At 43.0% G+C, this 21,764-nt stretch overlaps 1 protein-coding gene across 6 annotated transcripts in view; it reads right to left on the reverse strand.

The window, feature by feature from the left end:
- LOC149277421 (potassium channel subfamily T member 1-like) overlaps nucleotides 1-21,764 on the reverse strand; it is a 58,190-nt gene that overhangs the window by 25,231 nt on the left and 11,195 nt on the right. For 2 of the 6 annotated variants that reach the window (XM_089502868.1, XM_089502863.1), the window contains exons 2-8: nucleotides 7,034-7,113; nucleotides 6,090-6,189; nucleotides 5,219-5,272; nucleotides 4,856-4,904; nucleotides 4,276-4,335; nucleotides 2,516-2,590; nucleotides 667-750 (exon numbers count right to left, since the gene is read on the reverse strand). In XM_089502868.1, the coding sequence (XP_089358994.1) occupies nucleotides 667-750; nucleotides 2,516-2,590; nucleotides 4,276-4,335; nucleotides 4,856-4,904; nucleotides 5,219-5,272; nucleotides 6,090-6,189; nucleotides 7,034-7,113 (502 nt within the window). Of the gene's footprint in view, nucleotides 1-666; nucleotides 751-2,515; nucleotides 2,591-4,275; nucleotides 4,336-4,855; nucleotides 4,905-5,218; nucleotides 5,273-6,089; nucleotides 6,190-7,033; nucleotides 7,114-14,503; nucleotides 14,546-20,320; nucleotides 20,470-21,764 lie in introns of those variants that run through there. The other 4 variants (XM_089502865.1, XM_089502864.1, XM_089502862.1 and 1 more) reach the window with 3 other exon arrangements.

Here is a 21,764-nt window from a genome sequence, read left to right on the forward strand (position 1 = left end):
TGGTCCCTAAACACATTGAAAACAATGCATTTTGAGCCCGTACATGTATGGGCTTTGTCATTAAGGGGTTAAGGTCAGGGAAATTTTACTCCGAACATATAATATACTTTTGAACATTTCACCGGTGAGCTAATCACCTGCCGGAGAACTAATCAGCACAATGACCGGTCTCCGCCAGCAAAAAAAAAAAAAAAAAAAAAAAAAAAAAGGAACAGAACGATGCTGAATAATTACGGCACAAAACGGGGAGGAAAGTCAAATTAGAGGCTTCGGGGTTAATCTTTCCCGCGTAGTCATTGTTCGGACCGAGCGGAGCCGGGCTGATTAATGAAGAGGGCTGACATTGTGCCGAAGGATTACGGCTCCGGGAGAGGAGCAAAAAGGTCCGGTTTAAAGAATTTGGACCAAAATTATACGTTTTTGTGCGATTTTTTTTTTATTATTTTTTTGTATTTTTTTTTCCTGAGCTACAAACATACCCCACCCTGTTCTTTATATGCAGGGTATAATAAATGCAGAGTGAAGATGGCGTCTCCGTGGGCTGAACGTGACGACACAAATTCTTTAGGGGTTACTATGGATTTTGTGGGGGGGGGGTCCCATCTTTCTACACATGGGGCTCAGACAGCACCGTCGCGTGCTGGCAGGGTTGGCTGCCATACTTACAATCATGTTCTCCAAAACGCATTTCGCCAACCAGCAGTTGAGGAAAACAGGGATGAATAAATTCCGTAGAGGAGGCCAAAATATCTGAAATAAAAAATATAAAATTCAGTAAAAATAAAAAAATCATCATATGAATTATTAAAAAAAAATAATATTTGATTTATACGATTCCATTAGAACATTTTATTAAAAAGTCATGAAATTGTGCAAAAATTGTTGCTGAAGCTCCACCTCTGACCCCCCCCCAAAAATATATATTTTTTGTACTGTTGGAAATGATGAACATTCTGTATGTTATCAGGCAATATAAAAAAAAAAATCTGAACATTAAACATAAAACATCTCCATTATACCAAATACACTTAAAATATTTATACGGACCATTAAAAATAAATAAATAAAAATAATAATATTCATAAAAAATCATAAATCTGGATAGAATCCCACAAATGTTATCTCCCCCCCCAAACTACCAAGATTTAAGTTGTTTTTTGTATCCACTAGTTTTGCCGGTTGACTTTACCTTTAACGTTTATTGAACGCTACATTCTCATAACGCATCTCACGGACTTTCTCGTTTTCCCATAAAACCCCCACTTGTCATATTTAAGCCCCAACGACAACAAAAAGAATGCGTGGGAATGACATTTTCTGATCATAAAAGTGCCCCCCTCCCCAGGTAAATCTCCTTTAAGTAGGAACAGAGTAATGGGAGTCCCATGGAGTTTGCTTTTGAAAGACAAGAAAATTACCATTTTATTTAAGAAAAAGAAAAAAAAAAAAAAAAGCAACCCGCGGCCGTCTGTCTGCTCGCTGTAATTCCGCTTTTATACCCGCTCCGGCATTCTAATCCCCCCGAGGCGCGGCACAATCAGGTGGGGAAGTCAAAATGAAAAAAAAACAAAAACACTTTTTTATACCCAGCGTGAAGCCCGAAAGTTCGTTTATAGCCATGAATTCTGTACAATGTATCGTTTTACTGTTACAATTGTGAAAAAAAACCCAAAAACAATGGAATTATAAATAAATCTGCTAAAATCCTAATCCTGTAAGAATTAATGATGGGAAACGTCGTCGGAACGATTGGGTTTAAAACTCCCACCTTCACAGCTGTCAGAATAAATAAATTAAGTCATTTCGCAAAACTACTTACAATTTCCGCATTCGGATTCTCAATCTGTCTCATTGGTTTTTTTTAATTTGTTTTAAATAAATAGATGTTTTTTTGTTTTTTTACACCAGAAACCTTTTTTTTTATTTTTAAATTACATCGTGGAAAATTAATTCCTCTCTCTCTTTTTTTTTTCTTTTGTGGAACGTGTGGTTTCCAAGGATGGTCGAGCCAATAAAGAAATTGCATTAAAAAATAAAAAAAAAATGTAATCTCCCCCTCCCTGGGTAACCTGCATTTTTCTCTTTTCAATAGAAAACAAGAGGAAAAAAAAAAACTATTCATGTTCAAAACGTTCATCAGGAAGATACTCAATGGGAATTTTCCTCTCCAAGCTGGAGGGACAGAGGTGGGAATTTCTGAAAGGTCGATCAACGCAACCAATAGATCGGACTCCAATGATTTAACCATTAAAAAGACACATCCTACAGTTATCCACCTTGTACATTCATTTACTGAGAGGGTGGTAGATAAATGGAACAGCCTCCCAGCAGAAGTGGTAGAGGTTAATACAGCGAGGGAAGTTACCAAGAGGGTGGTAAATAAGTGGAACAGCCTCCCAGCAGAGGTGGTAGAGGGTAATATAGTGAGGGTATTAAACATGCATGGGATAGACATACGGCTCCTGAATCTAAGGCGAGACCAACGACTGATTAAGGGAAATGAGAAAGAACTCACAGTAATGATGAACGGAACGGTGTTAATCATTTCCAAGATGAATGAAATCCGAATGATCTGTTCCCATATGTTGCCCTGTGAAAAGAGAAGGGAAAAAATGATTTTCATCATAAAGTGTAAAGGAGAGGAGCAAAGAAAGTGATTTTGTCAGCCTACAAATCCTATCATCCATATCCAGCCACGCGGATGGCTGAGAGTGATGGAATTTAACACAACCAGGAATTACAAGTTTTCTACTCGAAAATCATCCCAGTTTCCTAAAAAAACCAAAAAAAAAAAACCAGACCAAATACATTCACTACCTTTTAAAAGTTTGGGGTCACTTATAAACGTCCTTGTTTTGGGCAGAAAAGCACATTTTGTCCATTAAAATAACACGGATTAGAAATCCAGCGCAGACGGGGTTAATGTTGGAAATGACTATTGTAGCTCGAAACGGATGATTTTTTATGGAATCTCTTCATAGGCGCACAGAGGCCCTTTATCGCTCCCATCACTCCTTTATCGCTCCCATCACTCCTTAAGTTTAAAAGGCTCACTGATGGTTAGAAACCCTTTAGTAATTATGTTACAGCCAGAAATTTCCTTGGTTTCCATGAAAACAGCGAAGTGACCCCAAACCTTTGAACGGCCGAGTATATTCATAAAAATAATACTGAAAAACTCCTGAATTATTCGCAGAAGATATCTTTGCGCAGGGCAGCTCATTGTCCGGGGGTATTTGGGGCAGACATCAGGCCTTCCTGAGTCCTCCACCGGTTACAAAAAACCATGTAAAGGTGAAGAATGTGATGTCAGCACATGGGGCAGGTGATTGTAATTGCACTGATTAATTCATGGGTTGGTCGTTAAGAGTTAATCCAACAGCCTCATGGTTTTTTTTTTTTACACCTAAATGGCTGAAAAGAGACACTTTTGTTTCAGTGGTCGTGGCTCTCATAGAGGGACTGGTTAAACTAAGCAGGGACACACGGCATATATTACTAGGCTGAATACAGACATCCATCTGACAGTAAACAGGTTATTTTCGGCCCAAATCTCGTCTTAATGCTCATTGTCGATAAGACCGGAGGGAAAAGTGCCGTTTTGATGAGTCCGATTAAAAAATACCTATTAGAAAGAATTAATTATTCCGCAAAATCATCCGTTTCACTTATCTTCCCAACATTCGTCTCCGGGGGGCGTTAGATTCTAACAAGCGCATAAAATGCAAATTAATTCATATATTGAATGCCCGGGGGAATATTATTATTTTTTTTATACCGGGATAAACCCAAATTCAGCCGTTTATCTGGAAATCCTCGCTCCCCGCGCCGATTATCGCAACTCGCTGTCTGCAGGGGATTGCAAGCGGAGACTGAAAAAGAATCGTGACGGGGAAACGTCCGTGTGATGTCTTCTGGATGGCATGGAACCATAGGCATACCTCCCAAGTGTCCCTGTTTAGCTTTACCAGTCCCTCTCTCAAAACACTGTGCCCCTCCCCCTGATGCCCCCCTCCCTCCTCCCCTGATGCCCCTCTTTTCTAGGAGGTCAGAATGTTTGCTGGGTATGAGGGGATCGCAGGGCTCTACAGCCCTAAAAGCCCCGATAATGTGTATAGAAACAGCAGGAAACGGCTTTATAAACTAAACGGGGTAAATAAACCCCATTATGCTTCTTCTAAATGTCCTATAAATGAATGGTGGCCCCTCTGGCAGTTTATGTTTGAGGGGCTTCTTCCCTGCATCGCAGAACACGTTGCGTGCCGTACATCTTACCTTATAGCTGAGATAGATGAGGAGCATCGTCTCCAGGAAACTAATTATGGCCACGGTGACCTGTGAGGAACAGCCAACAATTACCAACATGGAGGGGAACCCCGCGGACCCCGAGGCGCCAGCACAGAGTCTACAGCGAGGGGCAACTTCTTTTGAAAGCCGGGGTCTTGAGGCTTCACTGTCAAATACCAGTGGGAATATCGAGGTGTCCATCATGGACCTCTGGGTCTCAGGTCTTCTTCTTCTAGGGTCTCACCAGGGACATATGACCTTCTTACCCACTCTATCTACCCCATGAAGAAGGGAACCTCCAAAGTCTTCAAGGGCAGAAAGCTAGCCCAACTCCCCCACCAAGAGCCTCACAACAGGGCAACTGCCCCGGGTTTGGGTAGCATGGGGGGGGGTCCAGCACTACTATGGAAGCCAAACGAGGCTTCATGGGAGAGGAAATGAGATAAGGACCTTAAGGAGAAGGCTTTTCAGAGGCAAGAAGGCAGATCAAGGTTTTTCACAGGGGGGGTGGAGGGGGGAGATGGGTAGCAGTGGCATCGCAGGGTAAATTTAAGAGTCATTCACCTACCTGAATAGCCCAAAGCGGCATCCTCCTGTCCACCCACAAGATGGGATCCCTGCACAATCACAACGAGCCGTGAACAATAAAAATAAAAAGTCTACTAAGAGGGAAAAGCAGGGTAATTATCCCTCTGGCTTATTTATATAGAAAGGGTTTAGATATAACGCCCACCCCGTGCTCTATCGCTCAGGCACACGCGGCGCATGAGCGTCCGGCCAGCTCGGATCCTGCCCCCCCCCGCGGGGAACGCAGGAAATTAGATTAAAACTATAATTATTCAAAATGCGCCGGTCCGATTTTAACGTCTGCTCTCCCACCTATCCCCCGCGCCGGTGAAAAACACGAAAAAAAAAAAGCCCAGTTTCTTACCAATTAATATCCGGGTATTTTCTCGCCGTGTAATTCTGTTTGGAGCAGCCCCAGCTGTGGAGACGAGAACGCGTTATTCACACAATCATTTCCGAGTTTATTAAGCGGCGGCCGGGATGTCTCGGGGACTGTACGCGTGTTCAGAGGGAAGCGTGTGTGCGTGCGCGTGTGATGTCTCCACAAACCTTGGAAAGACCGCCACTTACACCGAGTACCCCAATAAAATCCTCTATGTGTGGCTTAACTTCACTTCCACCGTACCCCCTCGTTGTTGAAGAGGATATGTTCCAAAAGTCTACTTTGGTCCCCAAATCCCTGTGCCCCTCTTTACTCTCTTGCACCCCTCTACACTCCATTGAGCTGTTTTCCCTCCTCTGTGCCCCTTTTTCCTCCCCTGATACCCCAGTTTCCCCACTGATTCCGGTCATTACGCCCCTGCTGCCCCTTTCTCCTTCCCTGAAATCCGTCCTTCCTCCCCTGATGCCCCTCTTTCCTCCCATGATGCTTCTGTCCTCCTCTGTTGCCCCCTTTCCTCCCCCGATGCCCCTCTTTTCTAGGAGGTCGGAATGTTTGCTGGGTAACATTCTGTCCAAAAATTCCATCGCAACGACTCCACGAGTTCCAATAGGAGACCCTGTGATAGGCGGTGAAGAGGTCACCTGTCTTCAAGCAGGAATGTCAGCTGTGATCAGGGCTGGACGAGACGGCCCTGGCCCTTTAAAGCTGGCTGCCGCCTGATGACGTAAATGCGTCCTACGGCGCACGCTACGCATTTGCCCCGCGTGGCAGATGGCCGGTCCCGGCTGCGGAATGGCTAGTGTGTCTTCTATTCCTTCTAAGCGGAAGTCACGGATCTATAGGCGAGCCTTACCAGCCGATGCCCTCCGTCGGATCGTCCAGTAAAACCCGAACGATGTACAGCAGGCAGGACAACAGCTTCAGGGAGAAGTTGAAAAGACGAATTCTGAGGCCTGCATCAAAAACAGAGCGACAGCAGCCACCATTTACAATACGATCCGGTTCACAGCTATGTCGGGTATATGAGGCTTAAATAAAAACATGCATTCATACAACCCATACGACACTCACACAACTCACAGCACTCAGACATGCACTCACAACTACACGACGATCAGAGAGGGGCACAACGCACAGCACTCACAGGCAGAACCTCGCATGGACTCACATACAACTCATAAAACAACTCATACCACTCAGAGACATAACCCACAGCTACTCCCACAACTCCCAGCACACGTACACAAGCACTCAGATAGCAGGGACAGCTACTCACGCAAGAACACAACTGCCTCACAGACAACAAACTTTCAAAGCCTTGCATGGGGAAAAAAACAAAAAAGTTATATAAAACTCCGACGATTATTGTGATAAATCAAGAGCGACCAGTAGGTGGCAGTGTGAGTCCGGGCATTACAATGATCGCTCCGATCCCTTTGCTAGATTTTTTTCTTTCTTTAACCCTTTACAGAAACATAGAACCTACCGGCAGATCGGCCCCATCCGGCCCCCGTCCAGTCGCTCGTTTCTCCTGCAGTAAAGACTCAAACCTTAATCAGTCGTTGGCCTCGTCTTAGATTCAGGAGCCGTATGTCTATCCCACGCATGTTTAATACCCCTCACTGCATTACCCTCTACCACCTCCACTGGGAATCTGTTCTGCTTATCTACGACCATTTCAGTAAAGTACATTACATCTAAGCCTCTAATCTATCTCAGCCTCCCCCAGATAAGAAAGAGGACCAGAATCCATAACTTTTTTGGAATTCCCATTAGTTCCAAGTTCAGTAAACTCACTTGATCTTTGGTTTTTGATGAAGAACAGTTTGAGTCTCTCCTTGAATGTGTTTTCGTTGACGTAGAACTCCACCTGGACCCTGAAATAAACAGAGGAGAACGTGAATGGAGGTGGACATGCAACTTTGTATCAAATACGACGTGTAACAAATCTCATTCTCGCCTACGATGGCCACCCGACCCCTACAAGCCCCGGTACCCTTCTACTGTCCGGCACGCAAACGGTTAACGAGACCTCCTAACCCAAACCTGCCAGATAATAATGCATTTTTTTTTTTAGTTGGGTTTCAGCGATGGGAAAATTGCCGGTGCCATTATGTAAATGCGCAGCCGGCGTTCTCCGGAAGGCTAATGTGTTACAAAGTGAATTCATAATCGTAGTCATCGCGTTGGACGCGCCCATTTGGAAAGCCAAAGAAGTAAAGGTCGAATAAAAAAAAACCAAAAAACCTTACTTTCCCGAAACCTACTTTTTACAGTTCTGTGTATTTAATAAACCCGTATAATCTACCGATGCGTTAGACTGTAAGCTCTGGTGAGCGTGGAACAGTGTGTGCTGTATCAGTAAGACTCCACCAACAAATAGATTCCTTTTTTGTTCTCTTGCTTATCCATGACATCATATGGCCCTGGGAAATGATGTCATACCTGCTGCAGCCATCAGACCATTGGTTTCCGGTCCTCAAGGACCCCTAAAAGTCCAGGAACTAGACTCCCTCTGTCCACATACAAGGAAAACTAACACCTGTAGGACCCCATAACCGGAGGAGGCATTTATAAGAAGAAGAAGAAGGTGGTTTATTTACCCCGTTTATTTTATAAAGCCGTTTATATACACATTATCGGGGCTTTTAGGGCTGTAGAACCCTGCGATCCCCTCATACCCAGCAAACATTCTCACCTCCTAGAAAACAGGGGCATCAGGGGAGGAAAGAGGGGCACCATTGGAGGAAAGACGGTATGGCAGAGGAAAGAGGGGCACATTGCAGTAAGAGAAGCATCAGAAGTTGGAGAACCAAGCAGGGACTGATTAGACAAAACAAGGTCACCCGGGGTCTGTGCTTTCGCATACATTCACACCATTAAGTCAAAATGGGCTATTTTCATATAGTTTCAGAAGAAGAACATTAACGAATGCATAAAAACGTTATTTCCAGTGAATTACGGCTGAGCTGTAAATTGCAGAGGCGGTAACATTCAGAAAATAAAGCAATGCTGAGCTGTTATTTGTGGCGTTTAAAAGGAGACCCGCGGGTGGGAGCAGAACTTGGTATTGTTTGTACATAAAGAAGCCATGACCTCATACCTCCATCTAAACGCAAAGCTTCCAAAACCCTAAATTAGACACCATAAAAAAAAAAAAGAGATGAACCAACGCTGCTTCATAGATTACCAGCGAGATCTCATTTAGAATCCGCCGTCCAATTGTGGAGACCATGGCTTCCGTAATGGAATAGATTGTAAGCTCACAGGAGCAGGACCCTCTTCTCCTTCTCTGCCGGGTTTTCACACACGCTATTGTAATAGCGCCGCGGAATCCGCTAGAGCTCTATTAATAAAATGTAATGTGAATCCTACTAATAAAACTGGGCAGGAAACAAAGAAACTGTCACGTACACTCTAGAAAGAGAGAGGGCACATTCATGAGTGTTGAGGGATTAAATAGAGTGTACGAGGGGCGCATTTTAAATAATAAGAGAAGCAGCGCCGCTATCGGGGGGTCAATTAATGTTAGAGGGCCGACAACCAAGGGGTGAGGTGAGAACATTCTAGGACAGTTGATTCTTCTCTGTGTATCTAGAAAGTGGAGGCAGCTGACAGATAAACCCCCCCCCATTGCGACCACGGACCACCCTCCAAATCACTCCAATCACGGAGATCAGATCTTAATCCTCACCCACGTTCCCTCCTCCAATAAAGCTAGGATTCCCGGAGACTCCCGTAGCGTGAGAATGCGCGTGTATTTATAGCCACATAGTGAATGAAGCATACAAGGGACAGAGGCGTGCGTTGTGACAGATCACGTTATCTCCCCGTGGGTGAACACTTCCAATTTACGTCCCTGCCATTCTTGTTCTGTACATTGGCTGCGGTGAGGGTGTCAGGTATTGTACTATTTAGCCAGACCACAAGAGCTGAACATTTCAGCTTGCTATGCATTATAAAGGGATGACCCCAATTAACTTCTTCTGCAAAAACCATACCTCCCAAGTGACCCTGTATAGGAGAAACAATCCCTCTTGGCCTCCCCTAAACCCACTCTGGGGCCACGAGCTAGATAATCGGTTTGATTTGTACTTAGAAGAGTGAAAATGCTCCGTTGAATCTAATCAGTAATACCAGCATAGACATCACCAGATGTCCAAAAACCTCACTTCACTAATTAATTGATGTGCCAACCACAAGATGGGAGTACTGTCACGGCCAACCACAAGATGGGAGCACTGTCACAGCCAACCACAAGATGGGAGCACTGTCACAGCCAACCACAAGATGGGAGTACTGTCACAGCCAACCACAAGATGGGAGTACTGTCACGGCCAACCACAAGATGGGTGTACTGTCACGGCCAACCACAAGATGGGTGTACTGTCAAGGCCAACCACAAGATGGGAGCACTGTCACGGCCAACCACAAGATGGGTGTACTGTCACGGCCAACCACAAGATGGGTGTACTGTCAAGGCCAACCACAAGATGGGAGCATTGTCACGGCCAACCACAAGATGGGAGCACTGTCACGGCCAACCACAAGATGGGAGCACAGTCACGGCCAACCACAAGATGGGAGAACTATCACGGCCAACCACAAGATGGGAGAACTGTCACGGCCAAGCACAAGATGAGAGTACAGTTAAGGCCAACCACAAGATGGGGGGAATTCTTATAGCAAGTAAAAAAAATGGTACCATTAAAAGAGACAATGTTAAGAGGTTCTGAAAAGCCATGAGGCGTTCCCCATTTCTATAGTGGGGCCTTTCGGTCAGGAGACAATCTGAAACATTAAAAAACTTTGCAAGAACTAAACCATAACCATCAAACCACGCATTTCAACCATGATAAAATCCAAGCCGGGTATATCTCCGACCCCACGGAGCTTTCCTAAAATGTCTACTCATTAATTCATTCCGGGAAATAATTCAGTGCATTAGAGACAGAAAACACAAACAGATCGATACGTCGTATCATCGGCACGATAACCCAAGCCTTGCGTCGGTTATAAAAATCCCAGAACGATGATCTCAGGGGGTGGGAGGAATTGGTATCTGGAGTGGTACGAGAGCTCGTGGCACACAAATTACTCTCAGCCGCTTGAGTTTATGAGGAATCTACAAAGTACGGACTGAAGAACGACAGTGAACTATAGACATGAGCTGGGAAAGTTAAAGGGGTGTATAGGAAAACCATGGTTGTACTCCACACAATGGTTTTGAGCTCTACACCAGTGGCCAACGAGCTCAACTTCTTATGGCCCCAGCATTGCATGTTTCAGGACCCTCTGACAAATGCCCAGGTGGGTCTTTTAAGCAAAGGTCAGACAGACTGACAAGAGGACATCCACAACTCCTGATTTGTTGGGGGTCCATAGGGAATGAAATTGGGGACCCTGGACTATACACTCCTACTGTGCTTTGTAGTAGTTTTGACCCAACAGGTTGTAGATGTCTTAGATGGAACCACGCTACTAAACCCATGCAGCCCTTCCGCAACCTCAAGTGTGTGAGAAACTTGAACATATTCCGGAGAGCGAATATATATTCCAGAACCAGAAGTATCCAGAATACACGGAAGCTCAGCCCACAGACCTAAAGGCGAGTTCCTTTGTGACGCCATCTTCATCCTGATGCGTTGCTGGTGGCATGGGTGCCGTATTACGACGCCAGTAAAATTGTTACAGGGTGCAGAACCCGTGCTGAGTTTCTATTTCATCAATTAAAGGTTCCTGACTTTGTAAGAAAAAATTTAAGTCAAAGGGACGGCTTGGCACAGGAGCAAAAAAAAAAAAATCCAAAACAAGACAGATTCTGGCGTATTATAATATAACCCGACTGACGGGTCGTGCGGAAACTGAATGTATATTGTAATTCTAACATGCTGGGATCAAAAGTCTAATTGGTAATTAAGACTTGGCCAAAACGACTAAGAAATGTTTTATCAGAACACCGCGGGCAGCGGAACTGCAGGTACATAACAGGTTACAGAGGTCCAAGGTATTGGGACTGTCTGTACAGCACAGGGTGTCATGGTATCATTGTTGGCGGCTTTAGATGGGTCTCAATTATAATAACCTCATAGTTATTCTTCATCTTATCGTGGATACATAAGGATATATATATATATATATATATATATATATATTATTTTTTTTTAAATGTGGAAAAACTTATTTTTGTATTGTGAGGTAGGTCTGGGATCGCCCCTCGCTGAGGTCAAGGGACAAGTGCCCGTCTTCATTCACACCAGGCAAACAGCAGTAAATTCGTGCAATCTGACACAGGGTCAGGTTTATTAGAAAGGTTGCAAAAACAAAAAATATAACAACACAGCAACAAAAGAAAAACCTTGCCTGTCCGGCACTTACTACACAAGGGATGTCCCTCGCTACCAGCTGGAGAGCTTCTCTCTGCCAACTTAACATAATATGTCCAGCAACCTTTACTCGCTTTACTCGCTTTACTCACTTTACTCACTTTACTCACTTTACTCACTTTACTCACTTTACTCACTTTACTCACTTTACTCACTTTACTCACATGTCTCTCCCACAGACAGGCTTTCTGTGTCCTCAGCCAGAGAGCTACCTGCCCTCCTGGCTTCCCTTTTATATCCGCCCTCTCATTCACCTAAATTAATCACCTAGCAGGTGGAAGACTCAGGTGTTACTTCACATAGGAAAGGAATCTAGGAGAAACATACCTCCCTTCCACCACCAATCCTACATGAATGTCACAGTATCAACACCTACTTTACAAAAATTATTTAAAACTTTATATTTAAAACTGAAGTAGGCAGAGCAGAATAGAATTTACAAGCTAGACCTCTCATTGAGACCAAAAAAACCCAAATTCGTCAAATTCTAAATTATTTATATCAAAAATACCTATAATTAAGAAGCAGATCATCAACGTAAGGACTTTTGAGTCCACCTTCCTATCACCCGTAGGATATCAGAAAACAGAAACTTATTTATAGAGCTTTCAACACATAGTCAAGAAATGTCCTCGATATACCCCACGGGACCAGGTGGCAACGTCTAGAGCCCGCCGCACGGGGACTTCTGCCAGAGTTAGATAATATTTGGCGAAAATTGCTGAGAAACGCTAAACAAGGTTCTCCCGGTGCGTCGGAATCGCCGCCGTTGCTCGTGTAAACATGAATCATCATCCCAGCAGGAGAGGCTGCAGTTATCTCCGGGAATCAATAATGCATGACTATCCGATAGTATAGAGACAGAGCATCAAATAACAATGTATCCCACTACATACGCTGTATGGACACAAGTATTGGGACACCTGAGCATTACACCAACAGGGACTTTGATGACATCATATTCTGAATACACAGACATTATTATGAAGTTGCCCCCCCTTTGCAGCTGTAACGGCTTCCATTCTTTCCACAAGATTTTGGGGGGTTTCTGTGGGAATTTTTGCCCATTGATCCAGTAGAGCGTTTGTGAGGTCAGACATTGATGTTGGACGAGACGCCCGGCTCACAGTCTCCGTTCCAGTTCATCCCAAAGGTGTTCGATGGGGTTGAGGTCAGGGCTCCTCTATAAACATTATCGGGGCTTTTAGGGCTGTAGAACCCTGCGATCCCCTCATACCCAGCAAACATTGTGACCTCCTAGAAAAGAGGGGCATCAGGAGAGGCAAGAGTGGCATCAGGGGAGGAAGGAGGGGTATCAGGGGAGTAGAGAGGGGCAGGTGGGGGAAGAAAGAGGGGCATCAGGGGAGAAAAGAGGCATATCAGGGGAGGAAAGTGGGGCATCAGAGGAGCAAAGAAGGGCACCAGAAGAGGAAAGAAGCACACAGGGGTTTGGGTCTGAGAGGGACTGGCTAAACTAAACAGGGACAGTCAGTGGTTATGAGCTCCTTCGAATGCCTGGCTGCTGTGATCACATTAGTGTAACATTTCAACGAGTCACGCCGTGACGTACCGATTAAAATGAAGGGGATCCGGGATCATTTTGGGGGCTCTCTCTTTGTCCTGGAGTCTAAGCTCTAAGCTCTCTCCCCTTGTAGCCTGAACCTCGGTTCCGTGCGCGCCGCTTTGATTGTTGGTACCTCCTGCCTTTTAGTCTTTGGTTACCAACACCTGTGCCCTGACCTCCCTAATCCCGTCCCAATTAGGGCCGCTGCAGCCTGACGCTAATTGATTATAATTATAAAGTACTGGGGCAGGACTCTTACTTGGCACGGGATTAGTGGAATAGAACGTTCTGTAATCAAAAGGAATATCGTCTGCACTTTCCATGGAATTCGCAGGAATAAGACAGGTTTACTTAATACGCTGTACACACCGAACGATGTGCTGCTTAAAGAAAAGCTTTAAAATAATACCAGGTTACGGCCAGTATTATACACAGACGGTCTTCTAAGGAGCTACTTCCAAGTCTATGGGTGTCAAGTAATGCTAAGGTATGGAAGCCGGGCTTCAGGGAGCGCAGATGCTAATTATAATTACCCCTAGAGGCTGCCACAGGGTGACTCACTGCAGTAAGTAGTAGCACAGTATATATATATATATATATATATATATATATATATATATACACTTAGGTCTATATGCTCAGCATCCTTACATACCTTGCTGCCTCTCTGTGTGTGTAAAACAACAAATAATGCAACTTCTGGGTGATAGAAGTATTACCAATGGTTCCCAGTACCCCCAGTCCTGTGGTTCGATCTCCCCAATATCCAGCCTACAGGCATGGGATAGGCATTTGGCTCCTCAATCTGAAGCCAGAGACGGACTAAGATCTGAGTCTTTACAGCAGGAGAAATCAGAGGATTAGTTGGGGAGAATTGTTGTGATCCAGGGGAGGATGCCGAGCGTCACGTAACACACTATAAGTGACCCAGTACTAGTAGAGTGTCAGCAGTGAGGGAGAGTTGTGCACGCTGCACTGGTGATGATGAGAAAGAGCCACAGTGTGTGTTTACATATGTGTCCGGTGTTAGAGTGAATGGGTGTGTAAATGTATGGTGTTGTAGTGAGTGTGTGTGTTACTTTATGGCAATGAGGTGTATGTGTTAGTGTATGGTGTTAGTGTGTGTGTGTGTGTGTGTGAGAGGATGGTGTTAGCATGTGTGCTTGTGTTACTGTATGGTGTTAGAATGTGTGTTAGTGTATAGCATTAGAGTGTGTGAGTCAGTATGTTAGAGTGTGTGTTAGTGTATGGTGTGTAAGTTCTTCTCCCATAACTTAAACCTTCAATAGGAGACAATATGCGGCATACGCAACTCACTGTGAATAAGAATGATCCATACTGAATTCTTCCGTGTGCGTCCTGCAGCGGGCACCAAAGGATGATAAGAACATGAGGATATTCACAATCACAGAGGGCGACGAAATAGCCTCCGACACCGCCCTGCCCGTCAAATCGCGGCCGCGTCGCACTTTAAATCAGTAACCCAATGATAAAGCAACAGTGTAAATTTTAATAAAAATCTGTAATTAATGCACATTAAACGTGGTAAATATTTTGTGCTGATTCCTTTAAACTTACATTAATTTATATAAATCCAATTTATCTACGCTTTGAAACTGGCCATTTTTCTAATTATTTTTGGCCAAAGTCCAAGATGAATTGTATATTTTTTCATCTCATAATATTAAATAAGACCCACGTCAGAGGTTGACGGCTCCATGTTTTCCATTCTGTGCTTATCATTGGCTACTGATGAGAGTTTTTGGCCATTCCAATATTAATCAAAATTGTAGCATGCGGTAAGAAAAAGAAGGATGGTGGAGCGTCTTCAGACATGCTGGCATTCCCCCCATTCATGCTTCTCGTGGCAGCCAGGGCCGATCGCAAAGCCCCACAGAGCATCTTAGAACAGCGACAACCTTAAAGCAAGACCTCAAACAGCCATCTTTAAATGCCCGTGGAGATATGTTTAAATATTCATTCTGCGCTTGGTCTTCAATATGTCGGTTAACAGGAACGCTAGAAGCATTTATCCCAAAATATATTTTTTGCAGAAATAAAAAATAAAAAACATGAGTGATGCAATTTTTCACCCCTTATGATGTCATAGCATGACTCCATCAACAGTATCAACTATTCATGATCAAGGGGGAACCTCATGATGTTTCTCCTCCAAAATAAAGACAGAGCTGGCGTTTCACTACATATTAAAGAATTAAGACTAAATGTATCTCCTAGAAATATATATTTTTTAATTTATATAATGGAAGAACCTCAAGACCTTCATGAAAGCTCCATTGACCATCGATGGTCTACAACAAACCTAAAATAACCAAAAAATCCTTATTTTTTCATATCTAATGTATCTGTATAAGTTTAATGGCAGGTTTTGCAAGCTACTTAGCCCGGATATCTGTCATATTTTCATCATGAAACCCCCACGGTCAGGCTTTTAGGGCCCAGCATGGAGGAGAGCAACTAGCGAAGCGCTCCTTCTTGAAGACGGCAATTACGAAGCTTGTAAATGCTCGTGCGGGACGTTGGATTGCAAACTCAATAGCCTTAGGTTTCCGTAAAGTGCACCCCCAGCTGATTTCACCATAATTCTGTATAACAAAAGGCTGTTCTATTATATCGGAGGAAGAAACTCCGCCAACATTCTACAGAACAATTCAAGAATGAGGCCATCTCATAAAACAGCCTGTTACAGCGTGAAGAAATCGCAGCTCATTATATATATATATATATATATATACATACATACACATACATATATGTGACAAATATTTCAAAATTCTCTATTTTTTTCTTTAATACAAAACATTTTGGGGTTAAGAGTTTTTCCCCTGTGCCCTGAGTGGGTATTGTATCCTTAAAAGGACTAACAATGATTAATTTCAGTTTTGAGTTTAATCAATTTTTTTTTAGAATTAAGGCCATTTTTTTAAATTTAGAATGCAAATCATTAGTTAACACTTCAGCTGCCGGGGTTCTACCATTTTTTCCATTTTTTTTTAAATTAATAATAATAATTGTATTTATTTATATAATCATTTCATACTTGTATATCTTTATATATTAGCAATTTGTTTTATAATTTTGAATAGTTATAGATATGTTTATATTTATATATATTTTTGCTTACAGTTAACTCATTCTGACAGTTCATCTAATAGCAAGTAGATGAATAAATCTGATTGATATCATGGTTTTGCTTAACACAGAACCAAAGAAAATGTTCTTTATTGCCAGTAAATTCTAATAATTTTGGAATTATACAGAATAGAAGAAATTATCCATAGAACGTACACCTACTGAAATATCCAAAATATGCTCTTTAATAATCCTTTGGTGGCCAAAAGAACAATAAACTGCCCTAAAGTACTCTATATATGTAATTGGACCTTTATACAATGCTGGCTCCTTCATTAAGGACTCTGGGGCACAATTCTTTTATCCTCCCAAATAAAATGGAATTAAATATTCACTCTGGTAATCAGCGGGATGCTGGAATTTTTCCAGAAGTCATTAGATAATGATGCATTTGGCAATAAATCACAAAGAGATGTCTCTTCTGATATCAGTAATCTAATGGAAGTCCCCATGGGACGTCTAATGAGTTTGCGAGTGTCACTTCCTTTACTTTAAAAACTTAAAAAAGTTGGGTCTATAGTCTTCAAATGTGCATCAAAAAAGCTCTTGAGAACCTACCAATGGACCATACCAAGGAGAAGACATCCTGAAATCTTTGGTCATTTTCTTAAATTGGTCCTTGTCCCTAAAAATTTTTTCCAAAATCCCCATGCCAAATCTAAAGATAAATCCAGACCTGCAAATACTCTATAAAACCATCGAGAAGAACGATGGCTCCTCATACCCAACGTCCCCTGCATCCCACCCAACAGGTCAAGCCAACTCTTTCTTCTAACAGACGTGGCACCATCCCTCTGCCCCTGGGCATGTCTGTTGTCTCGATTCCCCTTGTTAGCCCGGCCTATGCCTATTATAAATAACCCTAATTATATTAACATACAGCAAGACATTTGTAGATTGCCACTCGTCTGATAAAATCATTTCACCGTAGGGCTTTCCAGGCACCAGACCTCTACCAGCAGGATAACGCAAAATACAACCATTAAATGATTAGGTGCGGGATATGGCCAAAAAACCCCACTTGTTTAACTTCAAGTTGTTCCTGCTGTAGAGACTCTCTCACCTCTGCTGGGAGGCTGTTCCACTTATCTACCACCCTCTCAGTAAAGTAAAACTTCCTTCCATCCCATCTCAGCCTCTGACCCTCTAGTGTTAGATTCTGGCCTCTTGTTCTAACGTTTCTCCTCCTTTCAAACAAACTCCCCTCCTGTTCTTTGCATCAAATAAAAAACAAACTGCCACAATGTTACAAGTAACACCCCGGTCGATTAAAAGCCACAGCGAGCTCCCCGTCCACTGCATCTTCTCATGGCCACGTCCCGTCCTCATCAACCATTCTTCATAAGTAACCAAGAATGGCTTATTGCTCCAGAAAGCGGATTTCAATGTCATTTAACAACTGACCACAGGTGCTCCATTAACAAGCTCGGAATGTTGTGTTTCCCGTGTTCCTCCACGAAATTGATACTAATTCCGCGTCTTGTATTCCTACAGCTTAGGGATGCCTTAAAAGAACATGCGCGGCGAATAAATTATAATAATAATAATAAAAATAATAATAAAAAATATAAGATTATTATTATTAATAATAATAAGAAGAATAATAATAATACAAATCTAAACATATATTATTAATAATAATAATAAGAATTATTATTATTATTATTACCCACTTAGCAACTAATTTATATCTTTTTTTTTAGGGACCTCTTTAAAACATTTATTAAGATTTAATTAATTGCAAATTTAAAGAACGCATGTTTTTTTAAAATAGTATAATAAATACATAGAAATAATAACAAAAATACTTTTATATTGGATTTCAAGATATATTTTCTATAATTACAAATGGTCCTACTTTTTATATCGTCATTTAATTTTACATTTATTTGTTATATTTATATATTTCATTACTACACTTATTTTATTTGGTTATCGGCAATACCACAATTTTAGAGCAGAAAATAAATCATATCTACATCAGAGACACCATTGAGACGACGCAATGATACAAAGTTACCAAACTTTGCTTTGATGAGGTTTATTTTATAAACAGTGGGTTATCGATGGGTTGACTCCATCATGAAGGGACAACCCTGGTGAGTTTTGTCTACCAAGAGGCGGCCTTGGATAATACTTGAGGATAGATTATCTCACTGATTTAATCACATATTACGCCGCGTCGGCTCGGACCGTCAAGTAGGAGAAACGTTCCTGAGTCGAGACCACGAGCCGAGAAGTTTGTTTGTTGGAAAACTCCAATGGGTGGTTTTCTTGGACTTCCAACTGATTGGAAATCGGGTTCTGAAAATACTCGGTTTCTATGTTTCCTATTTTTTTGTTTGTGGACATTTTTTTTGCAACTAAGTTTCCGAACTCTTGAACAGACAGCTGATCGATTGGTCCAACTATTGAATTATATATACGTACATTTATTCTATTCATATATATATCATTTAGATTGTATCTCTGGGCTAGAATCACACACACTGGCCAATTACTTTTATCTAATGTATAGGTTCACTAAAACTAACTTAAATGCCATAGAAACCTGCTGTAACGACTCAAACCTTAATCAGTCGCTGGTCTCGTCTTAGATTCAGGAGCCGTATGTCTATCCCATGCATGTTTAATACCCTCACTGTATTACCCTCTACCACCTCTGCTGGGAGGCTGTTCCATTTATCCACCACCCTCTTGGTAAAGTAACATTTCTTTGCATTCTAACTCATGTTTTGAACATTTACCAACTTGGGTTTTAGAGAAGCCCGGATATTATACAACTCTAAGCAAGAACACATCACCGCGCTGATATATATATAAAAAAAGTTTATTTTACCCCCAAAATTACCGTCAGACACCAGAGAATTCTGGTATTCTGAGTTTTGGGAGGAAAATTTACTAATTTTATGTTGTTTTGCACCAGACAACACAAAACAAACAAAGAACACTGTCCGTCGGGGATTAAGTGTAACACGCTCCTCTTTTTATGATTATTTATATATATATTATAAATTATATGTAATGTATAGAGTGTTCTCCACGGTGCAGCTGTGAGATGCTGGACACGAAAGGGTTAATGCAACATACGCAAAGAAGAGCTTGCACACCGCATGTCGTGGGAGCCGAACTGCTTTGCATTTATGGACATGGAAATAGGAAGTCAAGCAAATGCAAAGTGCCACAAATGCATGAGAAATAAACAGGGCATGGGGGCGATACATGGTATAGGGGGCTTGCAGGGCATGGGGGGTTATATGGAATAGGGGGTGATACACGGTATAGGGGGTGATACGTGGTATAGGGGCTATACAGGGCATGGGGGGTTATATGGGATAGGGGATGATACACGGTATAGGGGAGGTGATACGCTGTATGGGGGGTGATGCACGGTATAGGGGTGATACACGGTATAGGGGGTGATACGTGGTATAGGGGAGGTATTACGCTGTATGGGGGGTGATGCACGGTATAGGGGGTGATCTGATACATGGTATTGGGGGTTATATGGGATAGGGGTGATACATGGTATTGGGTGATATATAGTAAAGGGGGGTGATATGCAGTATAGGGGGGCTATACATGGTATTGGGGGGTGATACATGGTATAGGAGGGGTGATACATGACATAGGGGGTATCTACCACTTCCATGCATCATCTTCCAGAGCCGCAAATGTAAACATTAACCCTTCAGGGCATAAGGCCGGTCCGGGCAGAGATTTCTCATGATTTTGGGTTTGGCATCATGTGATCCTATAAACACGATGCTTCTTACTCTACTGGTATAACACGTACGCCACCCTTCAGTGCCAGTATGCATCATTCCTGTTAACCCATTCAATTCCAGCATCTTTGATTACAAAATGGGGAATTGGGGTGAAATCCCGCCGGTGCCTCCATCCCATGCAGCGTATGGACCCATTCATCGCATTGCTACGCACCCCTGCATGCCTCATGCATCGCTGCAGCTCCCTTAATACCTTTGGCCGGCGTCGCTTGTTAAAGACCCCATTATCCGAGCTGGTAGCAGGGGGCTGACGCCGTTAAGATCTTCCCTGCTAATTGGTGGGACGATTTTGGAGCCGGCGCTGGTGTCTGACGGAGAATTCTTCATCTTGGCTCTGGTCATCCTCCTTCTGCTCCCAACTCACATGGATGAGAATCTTTATGGTGCATGCAGTTCGGTGATGCTGGAAAGTACCACCTTATTTATACTTCTTCCCCGCTCCCCGTCGAGGAATGGAACATTCCTCTCCTCTCCTCTCTAAGCAAGATATTGGGCAGCAGGCAGAGCTCTTTTGGCTGAGATCTCGCGCGCAGACACCCTGCCTCCCGCTCTCACATCACACTTTCATTCCTAATCACCTGAATACGTCTCATAGAAACCCACAACCTGCCGGCTGATCGGCCCCCATCCGGCCCCCGGCTAGTCTGCCCGTTTCTCCTGCTGTAGAGACTCAAACCTTAATCAGTCGTTGGTCTCGTCTTAGATTCAGGAGCCGTATGTCTATCCCATGCATGTTTAATCCCTTCACTGTATTACCCTCTACCACTTCTGCTGGGAGGCTTTTCCACTTATCTACCGCCCTTAAAATAAAGCTTCCTTCCATTCAATCTGAGCCTCTAGCGTTGTTGTAACAACCCAGACTGACGAGGGTTAATGATCTGCCCTACAGAAAAAGGTATATGATACACAAAGGGTTAAAGCCTCTTAAAGGAACCACAAAAATATGTCAGCTTAATTTTAGAGAATTTGGTAAAAAAAAACAAAATTACAAAATGTACAAGTAGACAGACTCCATTACCCCTCCCCCCGGGTGGATATGACCCCCTTATGAAATATTAATGCCCCTGAGTGGTAGAAAGCGTATGTGGTCACTGTATTTTATCGCTGTAAATGCCTCCCAGATAAGGAAATGGCCGCCTCTCGGGACTCAGGGCTCACAAAAAAAGTGGACGTCCGAATTACCCTCCCGGATCCTGCTTAGACCTGACAGCTCCTGTATACAGCTTCCCGTCCACCTGGTTCTTACTGGGAACCCTGGAAAGTTCCAAAAACAAATGATGGAGCCCTTCGGAGGGCAACCTGTTTTCTGGTATCACATCACAAAGTCCATTCAAAGGGTGGAAACGAGGCCATTACTCGACGTGAAAAGAAATGATATTCACCTTACAACATATTCACTAACTTAACATATTGGCTCAAGTGGACCCAAATTACAATAATTCTGGGTAGAATCTTTCGATGGATCATGGTGGATCTCCATCAAGTGACACGGTGGGTTCCTTGGTTATGAGAACACTGCCCAACCTGGTCCTCTGATTTGGAGAAACTCATCACCATTGACTCAAGGTTGGACAATGGTGGTCTAGATACTTAGCACAACCAGGTTACAGAGCAGGGTCGTTATAATACCAAGACGA

Source organism: Sceloporus occidentalis, unplaced genomic scaffold (assembly GCF_023333645.1).
Source record: "Sceloporus occidentalis isolate IW3139 unplaced genomic scaffold, rSceOcc1.0.p SCAF_214, whole genome shotgun sequence".
Classification (NCBI taxonomy): domain Eukaryota; kingdom Metazoa; phylum Chordata; class Lepidosauria; order Squamata; family Phrynosomatidae; genus Sceloporus; species Sceloporus occidentalis.